This window comes from Semicossyphus pulcher, unplaced genomic scaffold (assembly GCF_022749685.1).
Source record: "Semicossyphus pulcher isolate SPU_LCO1_2020_fin unplaced genomic scaffold, fSemPul1.0.p SCAF_16, whole genome shotgun sequence".
Lineage (NCBI taxonomy): Eukaryota > Metazoa > Chordata > Actinopteri > Labriformes > Labridae > Semicossyphus > Semicossyphus pulcher.
In genome coordinates this window covers 5,006,207-5,028,390 of record NW_027211670.1, presented here as the reverse complement: position 1 = coordinate 5,028,390, position 22,184 = coordinate 5,006,207, and the positions used below count along the sequence as shown (strand labels likewise).

Genomic DNA, 22,184 nt, shown 5'->3' with positions numbered 1-22,184 from the left:
GATGGCGATAATATGCTGCCTGCTACAAACCAATGGAGGAAACTAACGAGCCAAGCCGCTGTTACCTTTCCTGCTTCAGCGCCCCGACCGTAGTCAGAAAGCACAGGGGAGAGTTATTGTTGTTCTGTTCCAGGGCCAAAGCTGTAGCTTAGCTTCGGGGCTAACTCTCGTCACTTTAATATGCCGGCTGCATGCAGCAAGCAAGACACAGGAGCGCGGCGTGAGTCTTGAGGAGTCATAGGCTTTAATATACACAAACACAGCCTAAACGATACATTGCTCTGTTGTTTATACAGCTACCACTAGGGCTGAACAACTAGCCTAATGGAAATTTTATCGAAATCGCAATCTGGCCTTCTGCAATTTTCAAATCGCTGGAGGCGCAATATTTGTTAAAGGAAAAATCGGTGTCAGACTGCCATTTTAAAGTAAACATTGTGCTGCAGACCTGTTCTGGCCGACACAACATACACAGAAGTATCAAATATCTTTGTTTGGTACAAAGCCCTGCAAAAATCACACCATAACCATTTTACTGTTTTTCAATGAAAATTAGAATATTGATGATTAAAATTATAATTTCCTTTTATATAGCAAATCATCAAATAATCGCAATTACATATTCTTTCAAAATCATTCAGCCTTAGCTACCACTCACGCTTTTCTCTGCTCTTCCGCTGCTCCGGTCCCCGACACATCACGTAACTCGTGCACACTAGTGCTGTCAAATTTGGCCAAAAATGATGTTTGATTATTCTTTTTTTTTAAAAAACACATTGGTTCAAATTATTCGATTATCTATTTTTGCGCAATATGTCCACAAGAGGACATACCAATACAACGAGATATAGCCCAAACTTAATTGCAGATATTTATTTATACATAAACATGCCTTTTAAAAGATCAACATAGGCTTCCTACACCAAAATAAAATAATTCGGTTACCTTAGAACGGACATTCAGCGCTGCGACAGCTGTGCTGTGACAGGTAAATGTATTCAAACATAAAACAACGTTATTGTTTGATATAATTCTAATGAATTCCATATAACGTTGAATTCATTGGAACTTGATTTTTTGTAAAAGTGACAGCCCTAATAGAAAATGAAAGAAAGCTCCTTCCCTTGCAGCGCTTATACATGTTCATTATTTTGCTATCTAGGAACTTGTCATACAGAAATTTCACTGCGTATCAGATATCATGATATTGGCTTGTCCCCAGGCAATTGAGCTGCCTCCAATCGCTTGTGTATATTATGTAAAAGTAAGAGTGAGCTTCTGTTAAGGTGAGGCAGCATCTAATTTGTTTAACAAAAATCTTTCCAACTGTTGAACAGTAGCTCCACAGAGGTAATATATTTTTGTGCAGGGATTGTTCAATGTGATCGTGTTTGTCAGAACAAAGAGGTTTAGGAGTTTAATATATCCCTGTTCATCTTGCTTGAAAAAGCAAGAAATAGGATTTTCTATGTCTGTTAATTCCTCTGTCCGCCCCAGTCCTTTTATTTTATTAAGTTGGAATTTGATGATGCTGCCAGTTTGTGGAGTATGCTATGAAAATGTAGAATATGGTTTGTGTTTATGTTGTCTGTGTATATTTTGACCACCTTAAAACTATGGTGACTGTATAGATTCTGAGCTGCTTTTGTGCAGATGTTTGTGAAGCAGATGTCTATATTGTCAATAATATAATTGTTAAATATTATACAGCTTTACAAGGTTAGTAGACTCTACTGCTTACTCTATGGTCATTACAATTTTAGCTTTAGGCCACTTTAACTTATTTTCGTGCACCTGGTTGGGTAACACATATGTAAATAAACTGAACTGGAGCTCTCTGCACCTGTGTTCTTGCAGATTTCCATGGAATTTATCAGCAATGACCAAGATTTTCTGACGAGAAATAATTATGTTTCACTTGATTGGATTAACCTCAAAAGGCACCCACCAGCTTTGACAGTTTGATAAGTGTGATTTGTTATCTTTTGTTTTGGGTGTAGGTGGTTTAAGTGTGGCAGCATGAAATACCTGTTTGTATAGTGATTGTGAGGAAACGTGGCGTTGCATAAAATGGCAGTCACATTTTGAAATAGAGACACATTTTGCAATGATAACTGCTAGAATTATATATACCTCTTATTGTATTTTAATTTATTTTATCTATTATTTAGTCTTCGTGTTGCTGCAACACCTGAATTTCTCTTAATTAAAAAATGAAATGACCTGTTATGAACTTTACATTTGTATTTTTTTTCCCCATAGAGTTTTGAAAATCTCTAAAAACAAAAACCTGTAAATGACTGCAGAATATAGGCCGAGATGAGGGACAGAAGTAGGGCTGCAACTAACAACTATTTTGATAATCGATTAATCTGTCGATTATTTCTTCGATTAATCGATTTTAATCGGATATAAAGAAAAAAAAATGAATTTTAGTATTAGCATTAAAATCAAATATTATATCTTGTTTTCTTGTACAATACAATGCTAATATAAAAATTAATTAATCAATCAATAAAAAAACATCGGGATGCAGCCATGAACTGAATATAAAAGGGAAATGTAACTAACCAAAATATATTTAATCTGATATTGCTAAAGTTTCTGTTGTGAATTAATAAAAGATTCACTTTAGTCTGTCTCTGACTATTGGCATCAAGTATTTAAAAACTCCATAACGTTATGTTACACTCCAGTGTCTCTCTGACCGAATTTCAGCTAATTAGCGACAGATATGTGTCCGTTCTGACGGACAGGCACACGATTACAAGTTAATTTAATCACAATGTGACAGATAGAAATACGTTCCGTTTTCTCTCCATGTTGTGATGTTAAATGAAGCTGGGCATTAGCTTTAGCTTTACCAGTGGTGTTAGCTTACTAACAGCTTTACTACCACGGTATAATGTCCTCTGCTGTTTTATCAGCGACCCGGCTATGGGCCCATTACAAAACAGAGAGGAGAGAAAATGGACAGTTTCAGTCCATGACGTTTGTTTTTAAATGGATGCACATCATCAGCACTGCACGACTAATGGATACTACTCATTGAAAAATAATTCATGTTTATCTCAAAGAAGATCGGATATGTTTTAACTTCCTGTAATTCATCAGAGCTACACAAGCTGCGGCATTGGCTGGCTGCACCCAGGGACGTTTTCACAGCGCATGCCGTGCATGATGACAAAGACCCAACTAATTGCCAACTATTTTATTCATTGATTTTAATCGATTTAATCGATTAGTTGCTGCAGCCCTAGACAGAAGTTTTGGTGCTGGTTCTGGTCTCCCAAGTTGTATTGCCAATAGTGTATGAGAGGGCTTTGGCTGCATGCAGAAAAATAGTCAGTAAGGAAAGAAAAGGGTTTGAGCAAAATGCAAGATATCAGTTAGGCTCAGTATTGTAGGCTAAAGTGTGGCTGTTGAACTTCACAATTGAGCACAGTGAATTTCTCTGACAGCAAGTCTGGTGTTGCTCAATGGAACTTTGTTACTGTCACTTTTTTTACAGCAAATCACGTATAAACCGGAGTCAAATTCTTTGTACGTGTACATACCTGGCCAATAAAGCTGATTCTGGTTCTGATATAGGGTGTATACCAATAGTTGATTCATACTTTTCACAATACTTCCTGAAGAAAACGTGATACAGGAGCTCCGTCTGTATTGTTCTGTTGTCACTGACAACTCCATGGCACCACGTGAGGCTGAATCACCGTCAGAAGATAGCTGATGGCCTCCAAGTTTAGCTTTGCCATTTTTGACATAAAATCAAGTCTTGCAACAGTGATGATCTGGCTTTGTCACAACCAACAATATTAGCAGAAATAAATCAAACTTTAATTGCCTTTACAGAGCCTCAGATAGTTTACGTATTCATTCAACACACTGTGTGAATTTATGAAGTCAAAATGCTTAATTAAGGTACATTACTATCATAGGTGTGTATGTGTTTTGATTTGCCAATGGCAGAGCCATATCTTTGAGAAATATTTTCTTTTGTCCCATGTACTTTTTCATAACCATCCAATCTTGATTTTCGTCAATGACTGTATATATAGATGGACGACGCGTCTCCATCTGCTCCCATTGTTAGAAAGTGATGCCGAATTAGCCCCCGTGATAGGCGCTGCCATCTTGCGATGGTGACGTCACTTGGAGCCAGAGTCTGCGCAGTAGAGATTGGCGGGTGGTGCGCCATAGCCACTTCCGCTAACCAAAACACACACTTGACTTACCGAAAGAACAGCAAAAATCTCGCTCGCCGGCGTGTTTAACAGCAGAACAGCTTCTTTGTGTTGGTCTGAGGTTAGGGTTCACGGGTATGGAAACTGTTTTTTAAAAGGTTATATAATTGTAACGTGTCCCTTGCAATAACTTTTTGATTCATTATTTCTATCTCCATAGAATTTTATTGTTTAAAATTTGTTTTTTTGAAATTCTTTCTGCAAAAGAAAAATGCCTCGCCATGAATGGAAGGAGTGGTGATGACAAATTCAAAGTCAAAGCAAACCTAATTTGTGGTTCAGTTCCCTAAAATGGGATATTTTAGGTCGTACAGAATTGCAATTAATGCCTGTGATGTTCAAAATTAAATTAAAAAAACCCTGTTTCAGCAATCAGTATAACATTTTATTTAAATAGCATTACACAACAGTGTCACTGGATGGAGCTGTTACTCCAGCTGAAATAAACAGCAGCTCTTGGTGGTGAGCGCTATGGGCTCATCGTGTTCCAGTCAGGGATCCACATTAATCATTTCCAGGATCATATTTAACTTACAAGGCAACTTATGTCATTTTTCTATTTCAGGTAATTGCTCATAAGTGCGTCTGATGGCTTCAGAATGAGCCGCTGTGACCTTTCGTGGTCTGTTTACATAGTAGGCTGCAGCGATTCTGTTGTCAACACTGTAAATATACCTGCTGGATGATTCTCACACACTGTTCCTGCTACCTGCGTTACTCACATCTATCAAACCTTCAATGAAACAATGAATGATTCCAAACTGTACAATAACATTTATGCATGTAAAAGAACGAAAAGGGAAAGTATTTATAGGTAGTTAAGTTAAAAGAGACAAACATTTGTTTTAACCTGTCTGGAACATATGACAACTTTGATAGATAGATAGATAGATAGACAGACAGACAGATAGACAGATAGATAGATACTTTAAGATTTACTTGATCCCGAGGGTAATATAGGACGAAACAGACGGAGCTTCTGGAGAGGCTGCCACTAGCGTCGGCGCCGGAAGATAGATGACTTGATGCAGCTCAAGAGAAAAAAAACTGAGAGGGGAAGAGGGCAACACTTTTGTTATTTACAGCACTAACTGGACTCCTTTAGTGCCTCATCCTCTAAACACCACAGGATGGCGCCTGTGACACACAAACTGCTAAAGTACACTGCCCCTCTGAACTAACAGATACTGTGGATCACATAAGGGATCATCTCATCTGCCATTAGCTTTTCAACTTGCTCCTTAAGGCTGTTTTAAACAGTACTCATGACATATGTTTGTGAAAATCTTGTTTTGGGGACAATGACACGGCTAGGCAGTGAGCTAGTCTTGTTGTTAAACATGCTGTCAAATTATATTCATTTTACATCAACCATGCACAATGTTATTGACTTTTAACCTTGCATACTGTTAGCTTTCCTGCTAATAGCTGAGCCGGAGCACTCAATGAGCTGCACCACGTACTAGAGCCTCCCTCTCTTGCCAACTTGTAGCTAAGACCATTTTTTTTACTGGAGGAAGGAACATTTGGATTGGATTAGAACTTGAGATGATGTGGGAAGGATTTTTTTCAGGTGTTTCAGGTTGAAACCTTGGGCCCCCTTGATAGGTGTAGAGGTTGTGGTTATGTTATGGTAACGGTATGGTCATGGTAATGCCAGCTGTCTAAAAATAAGTGCACACATTTTATACAGACTCTCACATTTCCTCATAAAATACACCAGGAATCACAATTATTTCTTTCAGTCTCTTTCTATGTCTGTCTGTCTATCTGTATGTCCGTCTCTCTCTCTCACACACTCTCTCTCAGTCACTAACTCACTTACTTGCCCCTTTTACACGACCTGTTCAAAACAGAACTGTTAAGCCTCTGTTACGCATTGCGGTCGGTGTAAAAGTCATGGAGGGGGAATGGTAGGGCGAAGTTATTCCAGTGCTGAGCCGGCATCAGAGGTAGAAACAGAACCAAAATTGGGTCTGTGTAAAGGGCTTAGCCGGCCGGAACAGCGCTGTGCATGTATGTGAAGCTTGTGCTGTTTGTTTAAACGTTGCACGCCTTTTGCTTCAGCAACGCAATGTAAAAACACACACTGTGACTCTAATATTATGCTGTTGTGTGGTTCAGTGTAAAAGTACAAAGACGTGGAACGGCGGAGCTCGTTTTGGAATCTCTGTAAAAAGGGCTACTCACTCTCAGTAACTCACTCACTCACTCTCTCGCACACACACTCGCAAACTCAAATACATACAGTATATATACACAGCCATCTGTGCTTGTTGAAGTTAGGCCAGGACAGTCAGGATAGGACATAGAGGGGATAGTGATTGATGGCAGGACTCTTTGCAGTGATGTGCAAACAGCTGGCCCCTGCTGCCTCACCACTAGCACAGTCATGTTGGTTTTCAGTATTTTTGCAGAGCTGTTTGTAGAATATACAGGTCAAAGATTTTATGTGTACATTTTCTATCCTGGTCAATTGTTTAGGACCAACAGTCAACCATTACCTCGGACACAGCAGTAACCCCTGCAGAACTGCTGCATTAGCTTCCCAAAGCTGTTGGTGCAGATGTGGTGGAACCTCCAACAGGTTTCACATGAACTAATGCAAAGTGACTTATGGGCAAATCATTTTCATTCTGTTTTTGACAGCTTACCCTCTTCTTCTGTTTCTTCACTATGTTTGTTTGTCTCAGGTCTATTTACGATGACCAGCCCAATGCCCACAAGCGCTTCATGGAAAAGTTGGACGCCAGGATAAGGAACCATGACCGAGAGATCGAGAAGATGTGCAATTTTCACCACCAAGGCTTTGTGGACGCCATCACAGAGCTCCTCAAAGTCCGTGCTGATGCAGAGAAACTGATGGTAAAACGAAGCAACAGAACCATTATCATTTCATTATTTCATTATCAAGGAAAAAATGCCATACATCCCTTTGATGCATCTCTTGTGAGTGTACTGCATCCTTGTGGTTTTAGTCAGAAACAGGCCCTGTTCACATTTGGCATTACGCATCTGTCCTGGGTGATGCGATCACAAGTGGTCAGCTCTAAGCCCTGCAGTTCACATCTAGCATTAACAAGCCCCTTGAATGCGTCTTCAGTAACCACTTGTGATCGGATCTCACTTTCCCGCTCTGTATGCAAATAAACCCGGAGGCTCAGTCTCCTTCATTAGACTTATAATGATATAAAACATCATGTAATGAAAGACAGTGTGATGCAGACTTGCAGCACAGAGAGGGGGAGAGCTGCTGCGTATGAGCACAGAGGGAAGAGAGTGGGTGATCGCAGACTAGAGTGACAACGTGATATCAAACTTTGTTTGATCATGAAGCCTGATTTTTCTCTACATCTCTGTGTTTATCATATACATGATATACAGCAGACTGGAGTCTCTATAAACAGTGACAGACAGACGTCACGTTTTCAAGCATTGGTCTCCTCCCCGTGCTGCGATATTATAAACTATGATGAGCTGCATGCGGGTTATAGCTCCTGCTCGTGTCATTCACTGCATGTGATGAGAAGATTTAGTTTATACTTTATGGTAACTGTGCGTGAAAATACACCGATAGCGACTGCTATTAAGCCTGGAGCAGAACATGAGAAACACACACACTGTGTCCTCTTCACCGCGCTGCATGATTAAAAACTCTGATCAACCTCATGTGGATCACTTGATTTTTAAGTTGTGATAAACTGCTTCTGGATCACATCTCTGACCCATGCCGCCTCCCCCCCTCGTCATACGGGATCGTCCCGTATTAAAAAATTAAATTCTCTCAATGAATGAATACAGACACGATCTGTCTGTACTTCCGTGCACACATTTTATGCTTTAATGCATAAACTACGTTTACACGTGCTGGAGTGACACAAGAAATGAATAAAAATAGGATTTTCAGTAGACACAGCGGAGAAATGATATCGGACAGGAAAGAGAGGTGAGTGATCTCCCGTATCCATGTGAATGTTGCCGTGGATGCGGTACTTAATGTGGCCAAGGACGCATGTGCGTTCACACTACCAGACATATGTGGATAAATGCGTCCAGACCACCTTCGTATGTGGCCTGAGTGATCTGATCTGAATGTGTCTTCATTACGTTCTGGGTGAGTTCAAACCTGTTATTAAGGCTGCCCACTTGTGATCCGATCACAAAAACCACATGTTGATACCAGGTCTGAACACCCTCACAGGCACTGGGCCCATCAACGTCACTGTCTTTGCTTTCAAGCAGTCACGCTGTGGGGCTGCACCCGTGCTTAATGAAAAAAGAGACAGTGATTATGTAGTCGGTCCGGCTTGTTTAGAAGCTTCCCTGTTGAAAGGATTGTCATCTAAAAGCCGACTGGTCATTTGGGTCATGGCTCTCAGCTGTGTGACAAGAGCCGAGAGTTCAAAAATCCTCATCCAGAATCGAGAAGTTTGTCACTGAATCTGTGAGAAAGAGCCTGTCACAAGCCATTAAACCCTATGAAAGGCCCACGGCACCAATGACGGGTTCAGGTCCCTGCTGCCTGGTTAATCTGAATTTGCCTGCCTTTGTCCTTGCCCCCTCATGGACAATGAGCTGATTTCAAGGCTGAGCAGCTGCAGCAAGGGAGGTAGAGAGGGAAAAGAGAGGGCAAGAAGAGGGGGAGCAGTCAGAGAGGAGAGGGACGGATAGACATGTGACAGCATGTTTGCTTAATCAAGACCAAGGTATTCCAAAACATCCATAACTTCAATAACGTCTTTAGAGAAAGTAAGGGAATAAAACCACATTTGGGACAGAAACTTAAACGTGTCAGTAACATTATAGGTAAAGATTTTCACCACACTAAGAGAAAGACCTTCATTTATAGATGTCAAAAATGTGCATTATTTAAGGCCTCAAATTTCAAACCCGGGCCTTGCTTCTAGTTTGTGTCTTTGACATACAGCAGTTCCCAGCGCAGCTTTAGAGATTGGGCACTTAGGTTTTTATTATATTTTTCTAAGTTTGTCAGCAAATCCAACAATTTGTTTGATTCTTTAGCGACAGTCTTAGATGGTGGGTTAATCCATATTTTGTGCACTATATTTAGCACTATAACATGTTACCCCGTGCAACAGTGTGGTTCATTAATAGGTCTTTAAGAGTTCTTGAATAGGTCTGTGGCACAGAGAAAGAAAACACATGCGATGAAAACATTGGTTGAAGATAATAAAAGGAGAGATACTGAGGCTGTGTAGTTTAACTGATGTCTCTGTTTCTTTTGTAGGGTCAGGTGACAGACACTAATCGAAGACTACAAGAGGCTGGACGGGAGGTAAGTCATGTATGCATGCATGCAATGTGCAGAAGACCAGGTCAGGACATGTGCATTCTCATCAATTGCAATAGACCTAACTGGTCTCTCATTGTCTCATTCTATTGTATGTTTGTTCCCTCAGGTGACAGCTCAGACAGAGGAGGTGATCCGCTGTCGCATCCAGCAGAGGAACATGGCCACCACTGTGGAGAAGCTCCAGCTCTGTATACCAGGTACCACTGCTGCGATAGGCACCTTAATTGTAGTGTTTTGGAGACAATAAACATGTATGTTTATCTATATTCTGACCATTATGTCCAACACCTTGGAGAAAATCATGGGGTATGACTGAGAAGTATTTAGGTAGTGGCCATAAAACGTTGATGTTGAACATTGAAACGATGTTAAGGAAAGCTGTGTTAGTGTTAGTTAGTGTTACTTAAGGCACCATAAGGTGCTTTTCGACAGCAGGAACTCTCCCCAGGAACTAGGAACCTTTTGAGGAACTGTACGTTTTGATAGCAGGAACCAGGGTCTGAATTTAGTTCCGGGGTAATCAATTTACCCCCTGAAAAGTCCCTGCTTGGGGAGTAGTACTTTCCATAGTTCCAGGAACTTTCAGTGCTGATCGTTTCTGATTGGTTGAGTACTTGCAGCGTTTTATTTCACCCACCATGTTTAAAAGAGTGCAGCTGAAGCTCACTGTATTCAAGATTCAAGATTCAAGAAGTTTATTGTCATATGGCTGGAATTGGAAACGACGACCCGCAACGAGAAAGTGTACGCTAAGATTCTGCTTCTCCATACGTCATTGGCCTGATTTGCATAATCCTCCCAAGGAGTTAGGCTGCTGTGGAAAAGCAGACAACAATGGGCCACAGGAACCATTTAGTTCCTTGAAGAGAAGTTCCTGGAACTGAAAGTCCCTGGTACTTTTGGTCGACAAGCGCCTATATATTGCAGCAATAATGCTACAGATACTGAGTCACAGAGTAGAGGTCTGCAACCTACCCAAGTTGACTGGTAACCCAAAATATGTGGGGGTTATATTCCTGAAAGTTTATTTTACATACCCATGTATCTTTGTACAGAACACAGTACAGTTGATCTGATAAAGTGAAATCTGAGTGTAAATGCTTAAAGTAACAAACCCTGGTACTGATCATGTTTCCTGTCTTCTATTCCTTTGCAGTGCTAGAAATGTACAGCAAACTAAAGGAGCAACTGGAATCCAAAAGGTATTAGTTTCATAGTAATAAGCCTAATGTATGACTCATATTAAAAATATTAAAGAAGGTTCCCGGATTTTTTAAGTCACTCATTCAATCTTGTAATCTTGCTTGCCCGCTATGTACTTTCCCCCTACCCTGTTGTATTTGCCATTCTATATCTAAATACACCAGACAACATCCAGCTTTGATGTAGTGTGGTGCTGAAGAACTACTGTACATTTACAGTATGTGCACAGATTTGCAGAAAGGTTTTACAACTGAAAATGATGGAAGTATTATGCACTGATCCTTAGAAGTATAAACATGACCACGAAAAACCAAACCTACATGTATCAGTTCATGTCAGTAAAAACACATGATCTTGGCTGCAGCCAGATGTGACATTTTGGACTACAGTAGTCAGTGAAAGGCTCCTTTGCAGTCAGTTGTAATCCAGTTACTCTTTTGTAAATGTAAGTTACTAAAACATTGGACATGGGACTTTTACATTTATATGTCCTAACAAAACCCATCTGCAAAATCAGCCAATATTCATGATGCTGTGTTTGTCCCTCTTCAGCTCATCCTCTGCTTTGCGGGTTAGATTGAACTTCATTTTTACCCCATGAACTTCATGTTTGGCAGTAAATGACATGCCTGTCTGTATGAAGTGGAGAGGGGGGTTCACTTTGAACAGGAAAATAATGACCCTTTCTTGTTCATTACTGTGTACCAAAGGAAGCGGCCATTCACTGGCAGGACAATTGACCCTCAGTGTGCCCTTGTTCACAACAAGGCCGCCTCTCTGCAGCTCTTCACAGCCCACAGCCAATCCAAGGCAATTAGACCATGCTGACTAATGACATAGCCCATACACTTTCTATAAATTAGGATGGATTTGTGTGGCACATATGCACATTTTTATCTGTACTGTACGTGCTGGTGCCCAGGTCACATTCTCTTCAGTGTCCTGCCACTTGCAGCCTTTGTGTCGTCCATCCTGTTGCTCTGCACTCTGACAAACCTTTTCACTGTACAGTTCATGAGGCTGTCTTCTGTTCATGTGTATACAACACATTTTACACTCACTGACCGACCAATTAGATCCCTTCACAGCCTGCCTATTAGCCTAATGATGGGAGCTCAGCACACTGACCCCAGGCTGAACCCTGGTGACGTGAGCACACTATGAAAGGCCTCAAGTCTTTCTAACTCAGGTGGCTGAATGGGCACTGAGAATATGATATCTGACTGTACTGCATGCAATGCATTAGACATATGTGTTGCTCTTTAATTGCCCTGTTAAGCCTTAAAACGTAAGCAATTGGTCAATCAGTAGGGATTTGAAGGAGACAGCACTGCCCACAATTTTTGGAACACACTTCTTACAATTTAATAAATTATTTTTCTTAATCTGTTAAGTTCCTACAAAACATCATCTTGGTCTAATTTTTTTTTATACTTGATTTTGACACTGTTATTTTGTCTCCTATATTTTGAACAAGCCCTGGTTCATATTTAACCAGGCAGCATACTGCTCAGTCACTCATATACAGAAGAAAAGTTAGAGACAATTATTGCCAGGTACCTCGAATGTACTTTGAAACCGTTAAACTGTCCTTTAAAAGAGTCATCCATTGATTTTTCACGCTGTCACACTCATCTGGAGATGCACAATGATATTGGCATGTCATCCATCTTGGATGAAAAAGGATTCAAATTAAATATGGGCATCAGCCCCGGACGCTTTAGTTATGCACATTGCCAGCTGTTACTTTTCTGATGATCCACTGCCATCAGAGTGTGTTGGACTGTTATATTGATGTCTAACAATGCTCCCTTATAAAGTCTGTTCTACACCAGCTCTTTTTTCCTGTCTTCGAAGATTTACAGATTTTTTCTGATCAATTAAGGCTGAAAAAATTGTTAAAGTATCCTTTATTGGTTGTTATTAAATAAGCATAATTGTGACTGCATCCTAACAAGAGCTATATTTTCTCTGCAGATATTATGCTGCGCTAAAAACCATGGAGCAGCTGGAAAAGGTCTACATTCCCAGGTATGATTTACCATCTAGGTTCATTAAAGAATTTTCCAAAGACGAGATGAGTTTGTAGCATGGCACCAGACAGCTTAGACTCACAGTAGTTTTAATATATTTCAGCAGGGACTCATTGAAATGGAAAAAATGTTCACAAAAACTACTGAACGATACCTGTTGCTTAATGCATTTATGTACTGTCGATGCTCGGTTTGTTAAACAGTCACTGCAACCAATAAATCAGAAATAATGTTTATTTTAAAAATTTGACCACCAGACACAAGTTTTCAAAATCGAGATTTATTTTCTGTGCAAGTTTGATTCCCACCAAAGGTTTATTTAACTCTTGTGGTGTTGCTTGTTGTTAATCAATATGAAACTTCATTCTAAATTCCAAAATCAGATTTTATTGTTGGGATTTTTCTTAAATGTTGAGGATGACTTCATGCACACTACAAGACACAACCAAAAAGTCTGAATCACCTAGATTTTTTAACAATGCAGTATTACTTGACCCCTAAAATCAAATCTCCAGTCTCTATGTAACATTGGTTTGAACTTAAAGTGGTAATCTCGAAGATTTCAGTTTCATTCTCTTTGGCGGCCCCTATAGTGATAAACGTTAATTGGAGCACACTTCCCAGATATCCAGACAGTGTTGCATGTGTGACGTCCACGGTTGGCTCCGGTTGTAACTCTTGATTTTCCTCGCTGACGGTCGCTTTCCTTTTCAGACTGTTTGCCTTCATCTGAGTGTCGAGTTTGTTTCTTTTTCTTAGGATTTTCACTTATTTTTGAAGTTGTATCTGTAGTCATCCATCTTTTCTTTGTTTGTTCAGCCATAGTAGATTACTGTACTCGCAACACTTGTAGAGACCTGCAGAGCCGCTTAGCTCCACCTACCCTCTCTGGCAGACCAACCACTGCTGGGTGACGGAAAACGCGTCACTAACTGGGCGCCACTTGAGATTTTTTCTGCGAAAGTCGCCACAGACACCCAGTCTGTAATACTGCAAATGCAAAGGCTTTCATCAGTGGACCATAGGCTCAATCACCATTGTGTTACCTCATCGGTGATAGATAGTGACTTAAAAGACATTTATTTAAATGACAATCTTTGAGATTATATCTTTAAGTCATGCTGGAAATATTACGAAAATTGTTTACTGGAAAGTTATGTTTTCTGGGGTGTGGGTAGCATGAAACAGATAGTAGATAGCATCAATATTGGTTTTAGTTCATTTGTCAGCTGTTGCACTGCATTCTTATTTCATACATACATTTCACTTATGCTGAATGGATTGAATTGCTGGTTGGATTTTTGGTCATATCTTGACTGTTGCTGCTGTGTCTCCTGCAGGGTAAGTCAGTACAGGTTCTGTCAAATCATGGCTGAAAACCTGCCCCGACTCAGAGAGGAGATCAAGGAGATCTCTATGTCAGACCTCAAGGACTTCCTGGAAAGCATCAGAAAACACTCCGACAAGGTTGGAGAGACGGCCATGAGACAGGTATGAGGGTTCCATTTTTTATCAAATCAGATGTGAGAAGGTGTTGATCAGCTCATTGATCAGTGCGTATGTGTTGTTTGTCCCTTTAGGCACAGCAGCACAGGACCTTTAATAGTGCAGTAGCCAAGCAGGCCAGTACGGGCCACTACACCAAGCCTGTGTACTCCCTCAACGGACGAACACACACTCACCATCACAACGGCCTCATGATGGAGGACGACTCAGGAGAAGAGGAGGAGGGTGATGAAGAAGTGAGGAAGCACTGTGTGAAGTTCACTGTGACAGGAAGTGGTCTTAATGAAATAATTTGTTTTTTCTAAACTAGGTTTATTTGTGTCCTGAGCCTACAGAGCGTTTAGGTCTTACGTGGTTGCTGCTGAATTGTTTGAGTCCTGATGAAAAAGTCAGCTGCATAATTAATAACTGAGAGCTCCCTTGCAAACATACACCCAGAAGGACTATATTATAAGTATAATATGTTTTCATTGGTTGTTTTTTCCATTGCTGCTGAATGAGTGTAATCATCCTTGTCTTTCAGGTACTTACAGCTCAGGACCTGGTGGACTTCTCGCCTGTCTACAGGTGTTTACACATTTACACAGTGCTGGTAGGTGTCTCTGTCTCACACACACACACTTGTCCATACAAGGGATCATAGCAACAATGTGGTGGAGAAGCATTCATTATACAATATGAATAAATAACCCTTTTACTGACCCTTTTTATGACCTTTGCTCTTTACTGATGTCTGTGAAGGTTCACAGTCATCCAGGTGATGGTAATTCTAAGCTTAATCCAAAAGGGAACTGGACTTTGGTTGAAGATCTTGAAGACGTTTCACCTCCCACTCGGCTTCTTCAGTTCTAACTGACTGGTGGACAGAGCTACAAATATCAGCCTCTGTAGGTCATTAGTATGCTAATAGATGTGTAATCAGGGGTGAGTCGTTAGCCGGAGCTGTGAACCCAGTATCACTAAGAGTCGTTAGTACCCACTGGTGTTGATGGGTCGTTAAGCTCACATGATCCTGAGTGTGATCTCAGCTCTTTGGGCAGAGAATTCAACACTGCATTGTAAGGGGCTGATAGGTGGTGTTTTAGGCCACCACCTCTGTTGAGGGATGGTTAACATAGATGGCTTCCTTTACACCTCTTTCAAACCTACGGTCTTCTCTGGCCAGGATGTGAACCTTGCTGTCATCAAAGGAGTGTCCTTTGTTCTTTAGATGTAGGTGGACAGCTGAGTCCTGACCTGAGGAGTTGCTCTCCTATGCTGGGCCATGCGTTAACTCATTTCAAAAATCTTTGTGTCATGTTTTCATGTCATTGACAGTAACTTTTGGAGAAGTAAATGAAGTCTGTTGTATTTCTCTGTGTCTGCAGGGTGACCGGGAAACATTTGAGAACTACTACAGAAAGCAGAGGAAGAAACAGGCCCGGCTAGTCCTGCAGCCACAGGCTAACATGGTGAGCAACACACAAATAGGCTCTGATAGCAGTACAGCCAATAGTTGATTTAGAAGCACTATAAGAAAAACAAAATGATGAAATTTAAGGACCTCATCACTTAGTAGTTAGTTTATATTATGCGTTCTTGTGTGTCTAAACATTTGTCTTTGTAATTCCAGCATGAGACAGTCGAGGGGTACAGAAGATACTTCAATCAGATTGTAGGGTAAGATGTTTCCCCCATTTTAACTTCATTGTCACAGTCTGGATTTTGACAGATAAACGTCTAAAAGCTGGTGTGTGATGGGACGCTCTACCAACAGATTAAAAAAACAATAACTAAGTTTTTACAAGCATTCAAACAGAAAAACTGAGGCTTTATGAAAACAAAGGTGGATTAAGGCAAAAAAAAAAAGCATTTTAAACCCTTGGCTTCACTTTCGGGCACACAATGTGCTCCTTCTCTGTGACCATAAATACAAGTATTGAGATGTGAGTTATCTGTGTGTGTGTTTTCAGTTTCTTTGTTGTTGAGGACCACATCCTTCATGCAACGCGGGGCCTTGTGACCAGAGCTTACACGGATGAACTGTGGAACATGGCACTGTCCAAGATCATCGCTGTGCTTCGCACACACTCTGTAGGCTCACAAACACTAACACACACACACACACTGAAAGACACACATGCATGAACACACACACACAGCCAGCAGGGAGGGCACTGTGAATGAGAAGGTGACTGTTGAAAGTTAATAGAGATAATAGAGCCTGCTGTGGATCTATTTATCCTGGAAGAAGCTTCATTCACTGGTTGATACACACAAACACACACACACACAACACTGCAGAGGTCAGCGCACCCACAAACACACTAATGATGTCACTCTCAAGAGAAGAGGTCAAAACACACATACGCATGCGGCCAAAGAGGAGGTCATTGGGGCCTTAATGAGAGACAGATTGCAACAATAACAGCAGATTAAGGAGGCATATTCCTGACCGCTGGGCTGCACTCAGTTGTAAATGACCCAGAGGATTATGCTAACAGGCCAGAGAATGGGCCGCACAGCTTGGGGTGAGAACATTAACAAAGGCCCTGGTGTCCCCCCCTGGCCTCCAGCCCCTCTGCTGGGCCATGACACAGGCAGCTCCACACTGCCAGGGGTCCTGCTCTTACAACCACTGCATGGGCAGCCCACAGGGAGAAATCTTTTTCACAGACCTGTCCATGAGCAGCTCCACTTCTAATTCAGTTTTTAAAAAAGGCAACAATTTAGCCTGAACGCTATTTAAAAATACACACTGGTGCTGCTTTAGACCGGCGTTGCTTGGTCCAATGTAGAATGACAAAGGTGGCATGAGGACGGAGCTTCATTACGCTGCTGAGGCGGAATTGCAGTGTAAAAAAGGCTACTGTTACAACCTCATGTATTTAAACACACAAATTCCTCAATTAACATCTCATTGTTAAAAACAACAAATCAATGAATACATTTGTGACAGTACACGCTGCATGACATAAACATGTCACATACAACAACGATTAGAGCATGTCAGGAACAGGCTAATAAAACTGTCTTAACGTGAGGGACATTGTTTAGTTCAGTCTCCAGCTGCTTGTTGGTGTGTGTATGTGTGTGTCTGAGTAAACAGAGAGGCAGGCAGCCGCTGCTTTACGTCAAATCTCTGGCTGTGTTCATTTACTCTGTTGATTTACACACTCCTGTTTGGCAGGCTCCTTGTGTCAGTGTTAAGGACTCAACTGTGTTGCTTTCAGGGTCATAAATCACTCTGCACTCAGAAAAATGGAGGGACCTTCTTGGTGTTGATTGACCCTTGGCTAAGACCCCCCCCCCACAACCCAAGTCCCATAGTCACTATAGCTCCGCCTGTCAGGCTTTCTATCCTAGCTCTTCATTTACATAGTTTACAAACACATCTGTGTAAGATTTTCTCTTTAATTTGGACATTGAATCTTTACAGTGAGTAGGACATTGAATCAGTAGCTTCTGCGCCATCACTCATAGGTGTACAATCTTACAGCTTTATTTTTAACATCAAACGTGATGCATCAAGTCATGTAGATGCCATGGAGATCTTTTTTTCATTTACTTGGAAATAATTATTTTAGAGGACACAACCATTGACCATCATGACCATTTCTTAAATGTTTTTGTTGGTGTTGCTGCCTAGTATCTTGCTGATTATGATGTTTATTGTCCTAGTCATACTGTGATGACCCAGACCTGGTCCTGGAACTGAAGAACCTCATAGTCATCTTCGCTGACACACTACAGGTGGGTTCAGAGCTGTGCTTTATGTGACTCAGAAGATTAAAGAACTGCTGATATTCTGACACCTGTTTCCTGTGTGTCTACAGGGTTATGGTTTCCCAGTGAACCGGCTGTTTGACCTGCTGTTTGAGGTCAGAGACCAGTACAATGAAACTCTGTTGAAGAAGTGGGCACTTGTTTTCAGGTGAGCTCTGCTGACGTGTAGCTCTTTGACTGTAATTGCATTTATTTGTGAGATATTCGCACAAATCCAAAACTCCAACAACACATCTTCAGTTATGAACAACTCTATTGTGAGACCGATGGTTGAGTTTTTACCCTCAGAGAAATGAACATTTGGCCAATGAAATATATTCCTGTTTAACGTTTCGACATTTCTCAACCTTTTTGACGTGTAAGAGAATAATGTTACACTCCTTATCACAAGAGAAAGGTGAATAAAAGCAACAGGAAATAGTCTTATTTTCATTTGTAAACTAAAAATCAACATTGTAGCTTGAAAATACATTAAAGTGGCAGTAAGCAACATGAACATTTGAATGTAAAAAACATTCCAACTCTTTGTATTACTCCGCTACACCAAATATACATGCGCATTTTGTAACTGGTGTGTGCCGCGTAGCCGTTGTCTCTCTGCAGCACCGAGGCAAGGAGAGAGAGAGGAGAGATGCTGTTTATTCCAATAAGTACACTTTATTGCTGTCAAAATGTTCAAATTCTACTAAAGATATCATTATAGTTATAACTCTTGGTGTAGACTACCTTTTTACCTCTAGGTGTTGGAGCTTAGTGCTACCGTTAGCTGTTACCGTAAGAGCTACCGTTTCCTGTCAAGAAGGAACAGGGCAACCTCTGCAATGCTTCGCTCTTCAGCCCCTTACACTCCCACTCGTCTGATCCCTCTTTTTATTTAAGGCTCTCTTTGTAACTTTTTTCTCCTCCATAGTCTTCCTTCTTTTTGCTTCTTTAACAGTATATGCTGTTGTCGGCAAAGGAGGTACAGAAAATTGACCGCAAGTTGCCTTAGCTCCTGACACAACTTCTGCATGCGCGCTGCTGACACAAGTCACGAAGAAGCCAGATGACGCTAGTTTGTACAGTCGCTGTGATTGGCTAGTTACGTGAAAAGCTAATTCTGATTGTTGTTTGATTCACACCGGACACATTTTTTAACAAACTAAATACAAAAATACGCTCACAGTCACAGGTCAGACATCAACGTCATTGCAATTTAATAATGTTAGTGACGCAATGAACAAAATGTGTTATTTGAGCCAAATTCTAAAATAATGTTGCTTCTGTAGCTTTAATGTCTTTTCTATATGTTTACTTTTCATGTACAATTGTCGTCTTACAACATATATTACTGTCTTAGGCGATTGTGACCATTATTCTGAATTTTAGAGTGAATGTGCTTTGTGATAAGTACAAATACAACTGCAGCATGTTCTCATTTTTGGATTTAATCAAATGAAGTTAACTGAAGAAGCTTAACTTGAAAAACATTTGTGTAAAAGAAAAAGACACACACTTGGACCACGAGTTTGCTCGAATCACACTTTTTTTTTTTTCACAGGGAGATCTTTGAGTTGGACAACTACAGTCCCATCCCAGTGGAGACGGAGGAGGAGTACAAAGTGGTGGTCAGTCGCTTTCCGTTCCACGATGCTGAGATAGAGAAGGTAACAAGTTCTAATACCAGAGAGTTAAAACATACAGTATAACTCCACATTGTCATTCTAGTATTGAGTACTTTATTATGCATGCTTAGTGATAGGCGAAGCCCCTTCCCTTAGTAACCTGTGGGCTATTGGACAAGTTGGTCATGTGAATTGATTGTTCTCTTTGTTTTGTATCTGTGCACATGTGCAAGCAGCAGGACTTTCCAAAGAAGCTACCGATGTCTCAGTCCGTCCCTCAAATCTACACACAGGTCAAAGAGTTCATTTACGCCAGCCTCAAGTTCTCTGAGTCACTACACCGCAGGTTGGTCACACTGAATGTTACTATCTGTACCATAGGTGGGCCTTTGGCCTTTTCCCTGAATTTTTGTCTCTTTGTTGTGCAGCTGAAATATCTAGACTCCTTATTGTACCCTTGTCTGTCCAGTTCAACAGAGATCGACGACATGTTGCGAAAATCAACCAACCTTCTGCTGACAAGAACGCTCAGCAGCTGTCTGCAGAACCTCATCAAGAAACCTCACATAGGACTGACTGAGGTATGAAAAACACAGCCGTTACCAATCACACACATCATGTAAACCAACAATAGGTCTAAACTTGTTACTTTCTTTATGTAGCTGGTGCAGATCATCATAAACACCACGCACCTGGAGCAGGCCTGCAGGTATCTGGAGGAGTTTATAACAAACATCACCAATGTCTCCCCCGAAACAGTACACACCACGAGGCTCTACGGCTTATCCACATTCAAGGTAAATTATACGGTTTGTATTTGAAATGATGACCGTTTAGCAGGTCGCTTGCGTTTATACATTTTGCAAAGCTGGGAAACAGCAGTACAGCATTATATAAATATTGAGTGTGACATCAGATAAAAATGTCTTGTGAATATGGTGAATGGGGCGATGATCTGACCATGCTAGCATATTGGCTAGCGTTAGAGTTCCCAGACTTGCGTATTATAAATTGGAGTGTCTATCCCTACATGATTGTAGGTTGGCTGTAGATTGTGTTAATCCTATTACGACTTGTCAAAGCAGCTTCTCAACCATATTTTTCAGGATGCTCGTCACGCTGCAGAGGGAGAGATATACACCAAACTCAACCAGAAGATTGATGAGTTTATCCAGCTTGCAGACTATGAATGGGGCATGTCTGAGTCAGACGGTCGTGCCTCTGGATACCTCATGGACCTGATCAACTTCCTGCGTTCCACTTTCCAGGTCTTCACACACCTCCCGGTAAGTCTTACCTTCCAACCTCTTACCCATCGAACCAGCCGCCTTCCTCCTGTGGAACACCGTCTTCCTTGTTTTTAGACTCCTTTGTGCTTGTTTTAAATTGTATGTGGTTGTGCTGATTGTTTTTTGTTGGTAATGGGGATGTGATGAATCCATTTTATTATATTTTCTTTCCTTTATCCCTAACTCCTCCCGATTTTTTCTGTTGTTGTGCTACCTCTTCATCACATCCCTATTAAAGTGTGCGTACTATCTGAAAGTCTAGTTACAGTTTTAATGTTGAACTGAATGTGTGATGCATTGGTGGTCCGTCCATATGCATGGTAACCGTGCTGTTACTCAGCAGTAGACAGCGTTTGCACATACGGAAATAATCTTCAACATGACACACTTGGTGATATCACAGTGTGAAGGACGTGGTCAGGGTGTTTCGGCCCTCATAGCAGACAGCTTCAGCCCGTTCTCATCCTCCCTCAGTGGGCCACCTGCCTGCTCTTCCTTTTAAAATCTCTTATCGTGCCTTGAATGACTACCAGTTTATTTTGTATTTTGTTTTTAAGAATGTCTGGTCTCCCCATCCACACCCCCTGTAATTAACAGCGCTGTAACTAATTTCTTTTACTAGCAGTTTAACTCCTTCATTAATTTGACTTGTCTAGCATGCAAGATATCTCTAGTTGAATTTACCTCCTCCTGTCCATTTATTGTTGGCACATTTCTTTTCCTTTCCTTTCCCTCTTTCCCTCCCCGTCTTCCATTTTTGGTTGGTTTGGGGGTGTCTCTGCTCAGAATAACAACAATGACCATGCATCGATGTCGGTGAGTATACCTGCCTGGCTGTTATAATACTATACTGCCATTCTACAGGCAGAGTGGAGATGAAAAGCATGCTGATGTTTGACTGTGGAAGCTCTACTTCTGCAGGCCTGTTGGTTCTTCTGGCACCTGTTTTAATACTTACTGAGGATTGAGCAGGATGGGGTTTTTCATCCAGGGCGACTTAAAAGAGCCACTAGATGGTGGCCAAGAAAGCTTGTTCACATCAACCGCTCTCTTAAACACTGTACACACTTTTTGTTTTTGCACAAGTTGGAATAACATGTTTACCATTTAAAAACAAGCCTGTAAGTTTCTCCAGCTGCATGATGGGAAATCTGAATGAGCCTCGGTATTCTAGAGAAGCTTTATATAACCGGTCACATTTTCAAAGATCATCCAGTCGCCCT

General features: G+C 41.1%; 1 protein-coding gene across 2 annotated transcripts in view; it reads left to right on the top strand.

Moving 5' to 3' along the window:
• Positions 1–22,184, top strand: part of exoc6 (exocyst complex component 6) — a 38,670-nt gene that overhangs the window by 4,533 nt on the left and 11,953 nt on the right. Inside the window, exons 2-20 of one of the 2 annotated variants that reach the window (XM_069664260.1) lie at positions 6,941–7,112; positions 9,496–9,543; positions 9,668–9,758; positions 10,718–10,763; positions 12,742–12,795; positions 14,138–14,288; positions 14,378–14,539; positions 14,827–14,895; positions 15,671–15,754; positions 15,916–15,962; positions 16,256–16,376; positions 17,964–18,035; positions 18,119–18,216; positions 19,609–19,714; positions 19,909–20,018; positions 20,142–20,253; positions 20,335–20,469; positions 20,779–20,958; positions 21,748–21,777. In XM_069664260.1, the coding sequence (XP_069520361.1) occupies positions 6,941–7,112; positions 9,496–9,543; positions 9,668–9,758; positions 10,718–10,763; positions 12,742–12,795; positions 14,138–14,288; positions 14,378–14,539; positions 14,827–14,895; positions 15,671–15,754; positions 15,916–15,962; positions 16,256–16,376; positions 17,964–18,035; positions 18,119–18,216; positions 19,609–19,714; positions 19,909–20,018; positions 20,142–20,253; positions 20,335–20,469; positions 20,779–20,958; positions 21,748–21,777 (1,888 nt within the window). The remainder of the gene's footprint in view (positions 1–6,940; positions 7,113–9,495; positions 9,544–9,667; positions 9,759–10,717; positions 10,764–12,741; positions 12,796–14,137; positions 14,289–14,377; positions 14,540–14,826; positions 14,896–15,670; positions 15,755–15,915; positions 15,963–16,255; positions 16,377–17,963; positions 18,036–18,118; positions 18,217–19,608; positions 19,715–19,908; positions 20,019–20,141; positions 20,254–20,334; positions 20,470–20,778; positions 20,959–21,747; positions 21,778–22,184) is intronic. The other variant, XM_069664261.1, reaches the window with a different exon arrangement.